The sequence below is a fragment of the Borostomias antarcticus genome (assembly GCF_949987555.1).
Source record: "Borostomias antarcticus genome assembly, chromosome: 19".
NCBI lineage: Eukaryota > Metazoa > Chordata > Actinopteri > Stomiiformes > Stomiidae > Borostomias > Borostomias antarcticus.
The window spans coordinates 21,144,761-21,159,088 of record NC_140252.1 but is presented as its reverse complement, the minus strand read 5'-3'; the positions used below and the strand labels follow the sequence as shown (position 1 = coordinate 21,159,088).

The 14,328-nt window shown below is 49.9% G+C and overlaps 3 protein-coding genes across 3 annotated transcripts in view; 2 read left to right on the top strand and 1 right to left on the bottom strand.

Moving 5' to 3' along the window:
• The window catches only part of LOC311322081 (von Willebrand factor D and EGF domain-containing protein), a gene marked incomplete at both ends in the record, with an annotated part of 72,987 nt that extends 66,561 nt beyond the window's left edge, over positions 1-6,426 (top strand). The window contains 4 exon segments of the mRNA XM_084454091.1: positions 296-366; positions 368-392; positions 1,228-1,325; positions 6,283-6,426. Coding sequence (XP_084310217.1) covers positions 296-366; positions 368-392; positions 1,228-1,325; positions 6,283-6,426 — 338 coding nt within the window.
• A 71-nt stretch (positions 6,427-6,497) lies between these two features.
• LOC311322080 (basic helix-loop-helix transcription factor scleraxis) lies at positions 6,498-7,213 on the top strand (the record flags this gene model as incomplete). The annotated part of the gene is made up of 2 exons (XM_084454090.1): positions 6,498-7,007; positions 7,181-7,213. 2 exons carry the CDS (start codon positions 6,498-6,500, stop codon positions 7,211-7,213), a joined length of 543 nt encoding a protein of 180 aa, XP_084310216.1.
• Positions 7,214-8,562: 1,349 nt separating this feature from the next.
• LOC311322117 (eIF5-mimic protein 2-A) lies at positions 8,563-14,104 on the bottom strand. The gene is made up of 12 exons (XM_084454142.1): positions 14,005-14,104; positions 13,396-13,467; positions 12,613-12,789; positions 12,416-12,510; positions 12,164-12,229; positions 11,894-12,029; positions 11,698-11,807; positions 11,095-11,265; positions 10,593-10,739; positions 10,281-10,419; positions 10,069-10,191; positions 8,563-9,977 (listed from the first exon to the last, which is right to left on the bottom strand). Exons 2-12 carry the CDS (start codon positions 13,457-13,459, stop codon positions 9,946-9,948), a joined length of 1,260 nt encoding a protein of 419 aa, XP_084310268.1. The 5' UTR covers positions 13,460-13,467; positions 14,005-14,104; the 3' UTR covers positions 8,563-9,945.
• Between the last annotated feature and the right edge of the window lie 224 nt (positions 14,105-14,328).

The window sequence follows — 14,328 nt, the reverse complement described above, 5'->3', positions numbered from 1 at the left end:
ATGGGGGGGGGGGGGGGTAATTAACGAGGCATTGGGAGTCTGGATAGAGCAGCGTGGTGTAGTAGAGGTGGTGTAGTAGAGGTGGTGTAGTAGAGGTGGTGTAGTAGAGGTGGTGTAGTAGAGGTGGTGTAGTAGAGGTGGTGTAGTGAGGTGGTGTAGTAGAGGTGGTGTAGTAGAGGTGGGTTGTAGTAGAGGTGGTGTAGTAGAGGTGGTGTAGTGGAGGTGGTGTAGTAGAGGGTGGTGTAGTAGAGGTGGTGTAGTAAAGGTGTGATCAGCGTGTTTCTGCTCTGCTCAGCCTCCTGTCAGCACACCTGTCTGAACGGAGGAGAGTGCGTCGGACCCGACACCTGCCACTGCTCCCCCGGCCTGGCAGGGCACGCTGTGTCAGACCCGTGAGTACTCACACACACACACTCTCTCACACACACTCACACACACACACACACACGCACTCACACGCACTCACACACGCACGGCTCGCTGGCCTGACTCTCAGACTGAACCCACGTTGGGCTGAACAGGCTCCCACTGCACAGCGAGTTCACCCCCTAACCAATCACGTCGCGCAGTTGAATTCCGTCGTCACATTCAAAGGACGCTGATTGGCCTGGTTGGAATTCCAACCGAGAAATCACTCTGGATGAGGGCCTTTCCAGACCCTGAATCGCATTTTAAAAAATGACACACCGTACACACCGTACACACACTGCTCTGACTATCCGTGACTTTGAGAAGTGACTAGGTATGAACCAATGAAAGTGCTTCACCTTCTCGTAAAAAAAATTGAGCGGCCATTAAGATGATTCACTGTTTGTATTTTTCCCTTCCTGGTGGGGGGTTTTATAAGGGCTGTGAAATCCACTAATAGTTTCTTAGTAAATCTCAAAGGATTATACGTCACAGAAAAACCCTTACTCAGACCAGGAAGCACGTATAGTAGCCTTGGCACAGGGCTACGCAAACGGCTCATAAAACCCTTGTTGCTTAATGCAGACCCCCCTCTCTGCTGGTGTCTTAATGACTCCGAGCGTTGATGGGAAGATTATGGTAACTATGTTGTCTTGACGGCAGCTTGCCCGTCGTCGGCTACTTGCCCAGAATCCTCTGGGCGGCGATACGAGCGCAGATTAGTGTCGGCTGCGTCGTTATGTCATCATCGGGGGTGTCGTGGCTGATTTAGCTCCCTGGGTTACCGGTGCCGCTGACTCCCTCTTGTCGTTTTCACAGCTGTCTGCGAGCAGACATGTCGCTACGGGAGCCGGTGCGTCCGACCCAGCGTCTGCGCCTGCCGGAGCGGATTCTCTGGCCCACGCTGCTCCAGGAAGGTAATCAGCTGTTCACCCGCCGCGCACGGCGATGGAGATGTGACGGCGAATTGAAGAATCAGATTGTTTCTTTATAAAGCCCTGCTTTATATGCACCGATAGGCATTCTTAAACACGTGATGTTTGGAGATCAGCATGGCAGTCTGACGAGCTAGCGAGGACAGGGACTTAAACCTCAACGCCCTCGCCACCTGAACGGCCCCGGGCAGAGGACATGGCGGGAGATAATCAGGAGGAATTAGACTGTCTGAGCCTCTGCAGCTATTACAGCCGCCTGCGTATTTCACGCTTGAGAAGTCCTCCTCGTTTTAAAGCGCTGCACTTAAACGAAGAAGCGTCTGATTAATATTACCTCTGTGAAAGTTTAAGCCTGCAAATCAGAGCTCTCCCTGTGAACGGGGCGGTACGGGCGGGTGCGCTGGCTGATACATGGTAGCATATAAAAACACCCCCCTGTCTTCTTCCAGCTCTCTCCTCGCGGGTGAAGCTCCGCCTTTCAACAACGTGCACTGAAGAGACCGGACCTGTTCCACACAGAGAGCCTCCACAAACCACCCAGGGATTAGCCACCACCACAACCTTTACCAGGGATTAGCCACCACCACAAACCACCCAGGGATTAGCCACCACCACCACCTTTACCAGGGATTAGCCACCACCACAACCTTTACCAGGGATTAGCCACCACCACAACCTTTACCAGGCCCTGTGGGTTGGGTTCTAAATACACCACACTATTTACAAAGATTCTAATTCGTATATGAATGATGACATGTATATTCGTGTTGTTCGAACCAAGAAAACTCCCTTTATCTTTTTTTATATGAATCAGTCAAACTTCATATCTTTTACGGTGAGTTTGCGTATCTTTGTAAACTCACTAACATTCCAGGCGGTATAGTAGCATTAAACAAAAGCACACTAAACATTCACCTTGTCACAGTAAGCCTCATTTATGAACCAAAAATGTTTGTTTGATATTAACTTATTTGGGTGTGTGATATTTTGTATTGACATGTTGTATATATCCTCGGTGTTATATTATCCCCCTTCCCAAAATATATTGTATTAAAATCTATTGTTTTATACAATTCCTGATCTTAAATCTTAGTCCTTTCTGACATGGAGTATTTTATGGTTGGGTTCTGGATCGGCTCGTTACTGGACCTGAGGTCCTCTGGTCTGTAGTCCCCCCAGCAGGGATGCGCTGGCTGGTACTGTAGGTCCATACCCCCCCAGAGTGGAGATACCAGCCCCCCAGAGTGGAGATAAGACCACCCCCCCAGAGTAGAGATAAGCCCCCCCCCCCCCCCCCCCAGAGTGGAGATAAGACCACCCCCCCAGAGTGGAGATACCACCCCCCCAGAGTGGAGATAAGACCACCCCCCCAGAGTAGAGATAAGCCCCCCCCCCCCCCCCCCCAGAGTGGAGATAAGACCACCCCCCCAGAGTGGAGATACCACCCCCCCAGAGTGGAGATAAGACCACCCCCCCAGAGTGGAGTCACCTCAGCGGGGTAGGGGGGCAGGAGTAAACGGGGAGTGTAATGAATCCCAGTGAAGTGCTTCTCCTCAGCGGGGTGTGAGGAGCTGCTCTGCCCCAGCGCTCTCTCTCTCTCTCTCTCTCTCTCTCTCTCTCTCTCTCTCTCTCTCTCTCTCTCTCTCTCTCTCACGCAGTTTGAACCCAGGCAGAGACTGGAGCTCAAATGACTCCTAAAAGTTTTTCCGGTGGAGACCTTGGGAGGATTAGAGAAGTTGCGAAGTTGGATGTTTTTGTTTGTCTTATCTTTGTTCTAATCCCCCCAGACCTCACATATTTTCTTGGCAGCTAATTCCAGTTGAACCCGGCAGCATCCGTCCTCAGAAGCGGGGGCTGCTCTGGAACGCTGCGGCGGCGTCTCATTTAAGTTCACACATTCGTCTGAGATACATCAACTCTGAGGAGAAAAATACACTTTCTTATGGAGATGAGCTGCTTATTAGCTCAGCTGCTTAAAGCTCACACGTCTCCAGGGGAACATATTTGTTTTTATTACATAAAAGCAGAATGACACAGAATAAATGAGGCAGGAATGACGGTATTGATTCTGTCAGAATAACATTCTAGGAAAAAGTAGCACTCTTTCTCCCTCTCATAAACACTTTACTTCTATTCTCTCCATCACCTTGTTTTTGATTTATCTGCCTCTCTCTTTCTCTCCTCTTCCCTCTCTTTCTCCGCCCTTTCTCTCTCTTCCCTCTCTCTCCCTCTCTTCCCTCTATCTCTCTCTCTCTCTCTTCCTTCTCTCTCTCTCCCTCTCTCTCTCTCTCTCTCTCTCCCTCTCTCTCTCTCCCTCTCTTCCCTCTCTCTTCCCGCTCTCTCTCTCTCTCTCTCTCTTCCTTCCCTCTCTCTCTCCCTCTCTCTCTCCTGCTGACCCCTGTTGTGTTTAGTACGAGGTCAGAAGTGTTGTGTATAGATGGCATCCATGTGCTGCTGTTAAAGCAGTGCAATACAGTCTATAGGAGCAGAATATAATTACTCAACTGGCTCATGAAAGGGGGGGGGCAGCAGAGAGGTTCTGTCTCTGGGGGAGATGAGAGCAGCTCTCTAAAGCCTGCAGCCCTCCACACCTCACTCCATGCAGTAGCTCTGGCCTCGACTGTTATCACACCTGTGCTTTACTGCCATCTGCTGGTGACACTGGTGCACTGTCTCAAATGTGAACAAGGGGGTAACCCACGGAACGATCTGAAAAACAATTGGGCATGACGTCCACAATTAAAAAATAAAAACGTGGTGAAATATTGAGATGGAGAGGCCGACCCGTCATGGTTAGAAAGCCCTCATGGTCTAATGAAATAACTGCTTGTTGAGAACAGCCTGCAAGCAGACTCCCCCATCTCATCATGGGGATTATTACTACTACAGTATTTCTACTGATACTAGTTTGAATGTTGCTCAGTTAAGACTCTGTCTCTGATTCGAAGACCCTTTTCACACAATATACAATTAGTCCATTTAACAGATGCTCACAATCCAAAGACACTACGTTTTGAGCTCTAGTGTCTCAGGAGGTAGAGCGGGTCGTCCAATGACTGTAGGGGCGGCGGTTCGAATCCCGCCTCCTCCTGTACATATGTTGAAGTGTCCTTGGGCAAGACACAGCCCCAAATTGCTCCCAATGAGCAGGCTAGCGCCTTGCATGGCAGCTGCCACCATTGGTGTGTGAATGTGTGTGTGAATGGCTGAATGAGAAGCCATTGTAAAGCGCTTTGGATGAAAGCGCTATATAAGTACAGTCCATTCACCATGTTTGAGTGAAGTAGGCTCCCTTGCTATGATGCACGGGTGTCAGATGGTCCTTAGGCCGGTCTGGAACCAGTGACCTATCCAGTCCCTGGTCAGATGGGTTCTGGGATACTATCATACGGTGAACCACTTTCCACAAACCCCCGTGGTGCTGGTCTGTCCCTAAAACCCCGTCCCTTCACTCCATCCCCCCCAGTAACGCTGTGGAAGTGACAGGTGCATTCATGGATATTAATACCAAGTGTAAAGATGAGAAGGCCCTGTCCTGGGTGGGGCAGATGGCCCAGAGCCTGGTGAGACGGCCCTGTCCTGGGTGGGGCAGGTGGCCCAGAGCCTGGTGAGAAGGCCCTGTCCTGGGTGAGAAGGCCCTGTCCTGGGTGAGAAGGCCCTGTCCTGGGTGAGAAGGCCCTGTCCTGGGTGGGGCAGGTTTATCCACCTGCACCGTTCACTCTTCCAGAAGATGCAGCCGCTCACAGACCTGCATGGATCAGCTCTATAGACCTCCAGCTCTACAGACCTCCATCTCACAGCTCTACAGACCTCCAGCTCACAGCTCTATAGACCTCCAGCTCCCAGCTCTACAGACCTCCAGCTCTCAGCTCTACAGACCTCCAGCTCTACAGACCTCCAGCTCACAGCTCTATAGACCTCCAGCTCACAGCTCTACAGACCTCCATCTCACAGCTCTATAGACCTCCATCTCACAGCTCTATAGACCTCACAGCTCTACAGACCTCCAGCTCACAGCTCTATAGACCTCACAGCTCTACAGACCTCCATCTCACAGCTCTACAGACCTCCACCTCACAGCTCTATAGACCTCACAGCTCTACAGACCTCCAGCTCACAGCTCTATAGACCTCCAGCTCACAGCTCTACAGACCTCCAGCTCTACAGACCTCCATCTCACAGCTCTACAGACCTCCAGCTCTATAGACCTCCAGCTCACAGCTCTATAGACCTCCAGCTCTATAGACCTCCAGCTCTACAGACCTCCAGCTCACAGCTCTATAGACCTCCAGCTCACAGCTCTATAGACCTCCAGCTCACAGCTCTATAGACCTCCAGCTCACAGCTCTACAGACCTCACAGCTCTACAGACCTCCAGGTCCTTCTCACAGATCTCTGTTCCAGAAACAGATTCTCATTAAATGCAACTTCTGAGAATGTGTTACATCATGTGAAATTGCACAACGTGAGATTGCATTTGTGCAGCTTATTACAGCGTCTCTCCGATGTGAGAAACGAGACGAGAGCTTAGTGAGCTTTCACCTGGAGCGGGTTGACTAGGACAGACCTGTACAGTGATTAAGAAGTGACGTTTGTGAGCCCTGCATTAGAAGTGTGTCCAATATCAATTATGATGTTTTGGCTGCAGGTTGTTGAACTGAAAGTGTTACAGAGGAGGTTTACAAAAGAGGGAGCGGACCAGACCATCAGCACCCAGGCGTGTTCCTTTACCTGGGGTGTGTCCGTGGGTGTGTGTGTGTGTGTGTGTGCGTGGGTGTGTGTGTGTGTGTGTGTGTCAGCCCTGACAGAGCTCTGCTAACCCTCCAGCCTGTGAGCTTGCTGCCTGTGTGGGGGGGTTATATATATAAACCTGGATCAGCCGCAGGCCGTGGCCGTGACAGGTGTTCCCCCTCGGCTCCACCTGTCTCCCCTCTTCCAGAGGCCCCGGCCGTGTGACGGCCCCAGAACGGCCCCGTCCGTCAGTCAACAAATGGCATCTCTGTGCCTGCGGGGCCGGAGCACAGCCCTCGTCACCGGATCGCCGGGGCAGCTGGTCCCATGTGCTATTTTCACTCTCACATAAAGTGATGGGCAGCCGCCACCATGCTGCATGGAACAGCAGCGCCAGTCCCCGCCAGTCACGCCGGGGCCACCATGAAGTCCACAGGGAGCGACAATTGCGTCCTCCGGCCCGACGGCTTCCCCTCCGACCTGGACGAGCTGGACAGCGGCAGCGAGAGCTCCGACGACAAGTCGACGGGCGGCGGGTGCAGCCCCCGGCGGGGGGGGCGGGGTGGGGTTGGGGAGGAGCAGGGGGGTGCGCGGCAGAGGGCCGGGGGCCAGCACATGGCCGGAGTCAGCAAGCAGAGGCAGGCGGCCAACGCGCGGGAGCGGGACCGGACGCACAGCGTGAACACGGCCTTCGCCGCGCTGCGCTCCCTCATCCCCACCGAGCCGGCGGACAGGAAGCTGTCCAAGATCGAGACGCTGCGGCTGGCGTCCAGCTACATCTCCCACCTGGCCAACGTGCTGCTGCTGGGGGACGACTGCCTGGACGGCCAGCCCTGCCTCCGCTACCATGACCTCCTGCAGGGCAGCACTGGCGCCAGCGGGGCCTCGCTACGGCCCATATGCACTTTCTGCCTCGGCAACCAGAGGAAGCTGGTGAGTGGTCCTGGCGAGGGACGAGGTTCTCTGGGCGTAGCGGCCTTCGACCGGCTGGGCGCGCTTTGAGGCTGCGTCCACGTAATGTGGTTATTTATCCATGTTTGCTGTACAGAAATATGAGTGTTTGCTTTGTGTGTGCGTGGTCTCATCATGTCTCTATACCTTCACAGCTCAGAGATGGGGAGAAGCGTGCACATGTCTGACGTGGGAAGGCCCTGTCAGGACGCGGACGCACGCATGCACACTGATGTTTACATGTAGACATACCTGCTAGATGTGAGATAACTTTGTATATATTTGCAATATCTTAGGACAAGAACACTGAAATGCACTTTCCCGTTCCTGTAGGTGTGCGTCTCCTCCCGTGTTTTGGTTCAGTGTAACCGGAGCTCGTGTGTAAAGTTGCACCTGACAGGGCGGCTATTCTGGTCGTAGAAATAGTAAGCTCCAAAAACCAGCCTGGCTCCCCCGGACCGGTCACATGACTGTAACCCAAGCTCGGTGGGGCAATGGTGTCGTCGGTAGACTGGTGCTGGTGGTCTTGTAGAGACTGGCTTGGTGCTCTGGTCATCTTAACTCACCTTTTGCCAAATTGCTCATCATTTTGTGAATACGGATGATTTTAAGTCTGTTGATCTAATAGTTTAGTATTAGTTTAAGAAAAAAGAGGGCTAATTGAATAGAAGGCCCTCTGGTCGAGACGTACTGTTTATTGTGTTAAAAAGATGTGCATTGTTAGACATTATAAGAGCGCTAGTCTGGGGGACTTGTAAAGACCTTTGTGAACACACCTTGATCTAGGGAGCATGTTATTCACGATGTTGATGTTTACTTGCAATCATTGCACAATCCTTCTCACTACCCACAAACACACAAGCCGTGTGCACAAGCACGTGTCGGTCTTGTCTGCGACGCCAAGCAGTAATTTGATAAACACTAAAAAATATTGTACTGTCTAGATTCCTTAGACTGATACAACCAGTATGTGAGAAACGGCTCTCTGGAGAATATTTGCACACTGCCTGGAACTCTATCTGAACGCTTGACCTCAAAGACCCCTGAATGTATGAGATCCAGATAGACTGTGTAGGCCTACCTCTAAATCTATTGTCTAACATTGTTCTATGCATCCTTCAGTACTTGAATACCTCCTAACATGTGTCCATAATGACATTTGTCTCCATTATGACAATTGTCTCCTTTGCACATAGAAGCTGCTTGAGAGAAATGTATTTTTGTACAATCAAAACAATGGAGTGTAATATTTGACCGGTAATATTACAATCATTAAAATTACTTTCAAAATAATAGTTGACTTATTTGATGCTGTGAAATTGCTATTGTTCAATGAGCCCTTGAGAAATCATGTAGATTTCAGGCTTCTAGGGGAGAGAGAGACACCTAGTGGACAAACGTATGAACAACACTGTTCTATTACACCGTTATTTTCTAACTCATTCTACCTGAATTTTCTAAAATCAGTAGCAGGTATGCAAAAGATGGGAACACAGAATGGTCACAAATGTAACAATCAATCACCAATTGATACTTTTAATAATCTTTATTCCATAAAAAAATTCAATTGTTTTATCAGATTAAAGAACGTAGAAACCAATATTAATCAATTAGCTGGCAACGCATCGTCCAGATGGCGCCTGGGGGTCTGGAAGGTGACTGCTCAGTCATCCCGTCACCCAGATCCTGCCAGGCAGATGGATCACGCTAACGCCCGGCAGGACAACATCAGGAGAGGGCAGATCGTTTGGCAGAAAGGCAGTTATCTGAAGGTGCCTTTCGATCACATGGCAAGAAGGCAAAATCCAACGCGACCAGAGAATGTTAAGAGTGGAAACCGCTTATAGTGATCAAGTGCTTCATATGGATTAAAAAGTTTGGGACAAATTCATTCCTATTCAAATGCTTAAATAATTAACTTATTGTAAATAAGGAATCCGCTTACAGTGTCCATTTTTGGTCTTTTCATACATGACAATAAGGAACAAATGTAAAAGTGAAATTTCATGATAACCTACTTTACCTCACCGTAACCCGGCTGCCGCCTTACCCTTTTCAAAATGCAAAGTGAAACGGAACGGCAGTTCAGCCTGGCTGCCAGGATAGTGCTGCGTGCACTGAAATCATGACAGGAAAAATCATTTCTTTCATTTCAATTTCATTTTCTCTGTGATAAAAGTCTCCCCATCAGACCGCAATGAACGAGCCGACGAGATGGAGCAGCCAAAAGTCTTGATGGCGCACCTGTGGTTGAAGCTGCTCGTCAAGGACAGAACACCTGCTCACTTAATGCCCCCTCCCACGACAGAGGGGTGGCAGAGAGCCTGGGAGGGTATTTCTAAGGTTCAGCTGGTTTGAGTGATTTAAAGAGAGAACATTGTGCTTCTGCTCAGGCAGGAGGCTGATCCGGTGTTGTGATGTTAGAATATTCATCTGCTTACAGGGATCAATTTGACCCGGACAGACATGAACACTATGAGCGGTTTCCACTGTATCAGGTTCAATCAAACGGCAGCAGCAGAGTTGGGAGCATTTGTTGTTTGTTTTTGTTTTTTAGATGGAATGTTCAATTTGTCTGAATACAGACGGCATAATGACGAATCAGGCAGTTCACTTCCTGCTTTCCATACCAAAGCCTACCCTTAATACCCTTAATATCACATGTGGATTCATGATCCAGGTTTCATTCACAATGTGCGCACTTGTGAGTAAACGATCCACGATTAATCTAGACCAGGAGTCCGCCGTCCACCACAGCCCTGGGTTTACATCTACATGTCGAGGGGCAAAAAAAAACAAATAAAACAAAACAGGATGTAGAATAGAGAGGAAAGAGAGAACGTGGAGAGACGAGCGCTTCTGTAACAAAACCATCCTGCTTCTTCTGCTGCTATGCGTGTCTGGCCTCCCCCTCGCCATCTCAGTCAGTCTCCTCCTCCTCCGACTCGGACTCTGGAGGGAAGGATCGTGAACAGGTCAGCGCGTTCACCAGATCTTTAGCACGCCATGCGTCACAGGAAGTAGTTCCTAAAGGGCTTCTTACCTTCCTCTGCGTTCTTCAGCCACTCAACAAACTTCTTCATCTGCTCCAAGAACACGCTCTTCCCCTTGGCTGCGTGGGCCTCCGTGTACCACTTCAGAATGGCCTCTTCGCTCAGGACGTCCGCTGGACGAGGGGGAAACAGAGGTCAAAAGGTCACGGGGATGCAACGCAGCTGCCAGGAGAGAGAGTTCACCGCAGGTCCCGACGCTCACCTTTGTAGAGAAGCACCACAATCTTCTGGAAGGCCTTCATGAAGTGGATGTTGTCGTAGCAGTACTCCTGGATCTTGTGCAGCAGCGTGAGCTCAGACAGGCCCTGGGAGGTGAACCCCTTCAGGAGGGGGCTGTATTGCTGGAACAACAACCCCACAGACGACGTGTCAGGACAGCCTTCCTAAACCACCCACGCCTGCACATTCTTCACTAATAACGCTTCTGTCTAACCGATGCTCGCGCGCCACCCGTACACTTATCAGAAATGATCTTTCCCGCCGACTGGCCATCCAGGATGACGGTGGGACGTACCTTCAGGAGTTTGATGGCTTGTTCTGTGACCAGTTCTTCCTTCTTGTTCCACTCAATAGAGCTCATGACGCTGGACCAGATGATGCCGATCATGGTCTGCTCAGAGAGGCTGGTCTTCTTCATCTCCTCCCTGACGTAGGCGATCATCTACGGGGTGGAAGAGCACCAGGAACAAGCCGTTAACCTCCACCGGCACAGCGCTGACTGGACTAGTCAATCTTTCACTATAGGCCAGGAATTGAGCGATCAGAATGACCATCAGGGTCCTCACTAGGGTTGCGAAATTCTGGGAATATTCACAAACTTCCCATGGGAATTAATGGAATTAACAGGAATTTGTAGTAATTAATGGGATCAAACTGGAAAACTGAATTTATTCTTGTTAATTCCCATAAATTTCCAGTTCACTCCTGGCAACTCCCATACATTTCCGGTGTATTTCCATTAATTCTCATAAATTCCCGTTGGGAATCTTGTGGAGTTTTGCAGCCTTCGTACTCACGTCTTTAAGCGGCTCCCCGCGAGAGATCTGCTCCTGGAGCTCCTTCTGCAGCTCCTTACGCGCCCCGATGGACTGCTGGTTCCGAGCAAAATCAGACAGCTCCTTCAGCCCGGCGTCGGTGAAGTACTTAGAGAAATGCTCACAGCTTCTCTTGTTGGCAGGGAAGAGCTCCTGAAATGATGAAAGGTACGGATCAGTACCATTTGACAAGGTGTACCGAGTAACACCCACAGCCGGTTACAGTGGGCTGAAGCAGCCAGGGAACAAGGTCACAGTGGGGAGAAGGGAACAAGGTCACAGTGGGGAGAAGGGAACAAGGTCCCAGTGGGGAGAAGGGAACAAGGTCCCAGTGGGGAGAAGGGAACAAGGTCCCAGTGGGGAGAAGGGAACAAGGTCCCAGTGGGGAGAAGGGAACAAGGTCCCAGTGGGGAGAAGGGAACAAGGTCCCAGTGGGGAGAAGGGAACAAGGTCACAGTGGGGAGAAGGGAACAAGGTCACAGTGGGGAGAAGGGAACAAGGTCACAGTGGGGAGAAGGGAACAAGGTCCCAGTGGGGAGAAGGGAACAAGGTCACAGTGGGGAGAAGGGAACAAGGTATATTCACCATCAGCCTGTTGTCCATGCCCACTTTCCGCAGGCTGCCGGCGACAGAGTTGATGTCCTTTTCATTGATCCAGGACTTGAACAATTTCACGGCGAAGGCTGCAGACACCCCTGAAAACAGAACAAGAACGGCCTCAGCACACTGGCGTGCGCCGTGGCTCTCACTGCAGCTCCACTGGGCACGGCGCTCAGCTCACCCTCCTTGACGAGGTTCTCGTTGAAGAGACTTCTCAGGATGGAAGCTGATATGTTCCCGTTGGCCAGCAGGATGCCAGCTAGCATGGCCAGCTTGTTGCGTTCCGACTCGGTGAACCCTTTTAAAAACAGCAGCAGCTGGGGGAAGGGGGGAAGAACATTATTGAACACTGCTTTTTTACCACCATTGTCTTTACTTCGCAGAACAGAATGATATTTCACCATTATGGACTCCTGTCACGCCATTAGAGACGACTATCCACACAACTCACCTTCTTGATCTCCTCCTCGAATCCTTTCTCCAGGTATTTGTAACGCCTGATCAGCTTGTTAAAAACCTAACGAACACACGCAAGAGTGCACAGGTCATGTCAACCCATTACCAGTTATTCAACATCAAAAGGTTGATCCAAACACAGTTAGCCGACTAGTTAAGACAGAGATAAATAGGCCGTGTTACAGCCATGTTAAAGGAAACTCAGCCCTCAGACATGTTGTGGATTGTGTTTGTAGTCCTTACTCACCTGAGCATAAGCTTGCATTGTCTCAAGGTCCTCTTGTGCCGTGAAAAGGCAGAACTCGGTGCGGGTCATGTCATCAGATAGGGTCCCGCCTGGGGCTACAGCAGATATTGGGGAGATAACAGTTGGTAAATGCATATATTTAACAATCAGCAACCCCCCCCCCCCCCATCCCGTCCCGGATGGTACAGCCTGCTCACCCAGCATTCCTCCAGCCACCAGGATGTCGAAGAGCGTCTCGGCATACCGGCGGTAGTCAAGCTTGGCGCCTGAGGCATCAAGGAATTTCGCAACAGCTTCCAAATCAGTGCCAGTTTGATTCAAGCCTTGTACGATACTTTCTTGAAAGTGAGTAGGGTCAAATCTCTCCTTTTCATCTGTTGAAGAGAGGAACATTGTTAACGGTTCACATCATTTCAACATCAGTTAACTGGGCCTGTAGGATAGCCCAATCCCACTGCTATAATGTCTGGTGGACGATAGTGGGTTAAGGATCAGGCAAGTTAGAGGTAAGGCAAGTTTATTTATATAGCACATTTCAGCCACAGGGCAATTCAAGGTGCTTTACATGAGACATTAAAAGCATTAAAACAAAAAGCAAGACATTATAGACATTTAAATCAAAAGGCAGGACAAATTAAAAGCATTAAAACAAAAAGCAAGTCATTATAGACAAGGTAAGGTTAGGTTTCTTTTGTTAAGTGTGTTTCCAAAGCAGAATTTCCCAAAACAAGATGAGGTCGTAGATGTGACCCCGTAAGGACAAAGTTATGGTGCAGACAGACAGACAGGTGAGACAGACAGACAGCCAGACACAGACAGACAGACAGGTGAGACAGACAGACAGCCAGACAGACAGCCAGACAGACAGACAGCCAGACACAGACAGACACAGACAGACAGACACAGACAGACACAGACAGACAGACAGACAGGTGAGACAGACAGACAGACAGCCATCAGATGGACTCAGGTCAACTCACCTCTTTTCCTAGTTTTAAAACGCTGGCCGGTAAGCGTTGGCTTCTGCTGCTTTTGATTATTCATAAAAGACCCTGTATGAGACAAAAGTTAACAATTAACGTGAGCTAAGCTTGAACTGGGTATTCGTTAGTTAAAGATGACAACATAACGTTGTTAACCTGTCGTTACACACAAAGCTAACAGCTAACAGGCTAACAGGTTAGCAAGATAGCTTCATTTGGAAACGCAGATTGTGCTTCGTCCAAACTATCCGGCCTAGCTGACTAAACCAGCCAGGGGGATGAGCCCAGGACAGGGAGGTGGTGAATGCAGAAATGTAATGTACCCCGACCGATATTAGTCCAGATAAATAGATACATTACAAGGAATGTTGACTGATAAGTCCAGCAAAAGACTGACAGTCAGGGAAACAGCTAGCCACTAGTGCTAATGCTAGTGCTAATGCTAGTGCTAATGCGAGTGCTAATGCTAGTGCTAATGCTAGCGACCTGCTAGCCATCCCACATGTTAACAGCACGCTTCTCTTTTCTGCTAGTTTAGATTCACACATTCGTTGATTAAAACCACCACCTTTATAATAATGTGCATTAAATGGTCACGTTACCTACCGAACTTAATGCAGATAAAAAACGGTTATAAACCAGGGAGCTTTAAACACGGCTTCAGTTCTGCTGGACTAGACAGAGAGACCCTGAGAGAGACTGGGATATGAACGGGTGAATCTGAGACGCTTGGTTTTTATTCCCGGGAGCGCCAGGGAGGCGGTGTTTTCTCTTCTGTGCGATGGCTTCGACGCTGCGATCCCGGGCCGGCACGCTTAGTGCATTAAATCAAATGAACACCAATCATGTCCTCTCCCCATTGGTCGGCGGCGTCCTTGTGACTTGGAAACGGGGCGGGGCTAGACGAGTGGGCTGTACTGTGAAAGAGAT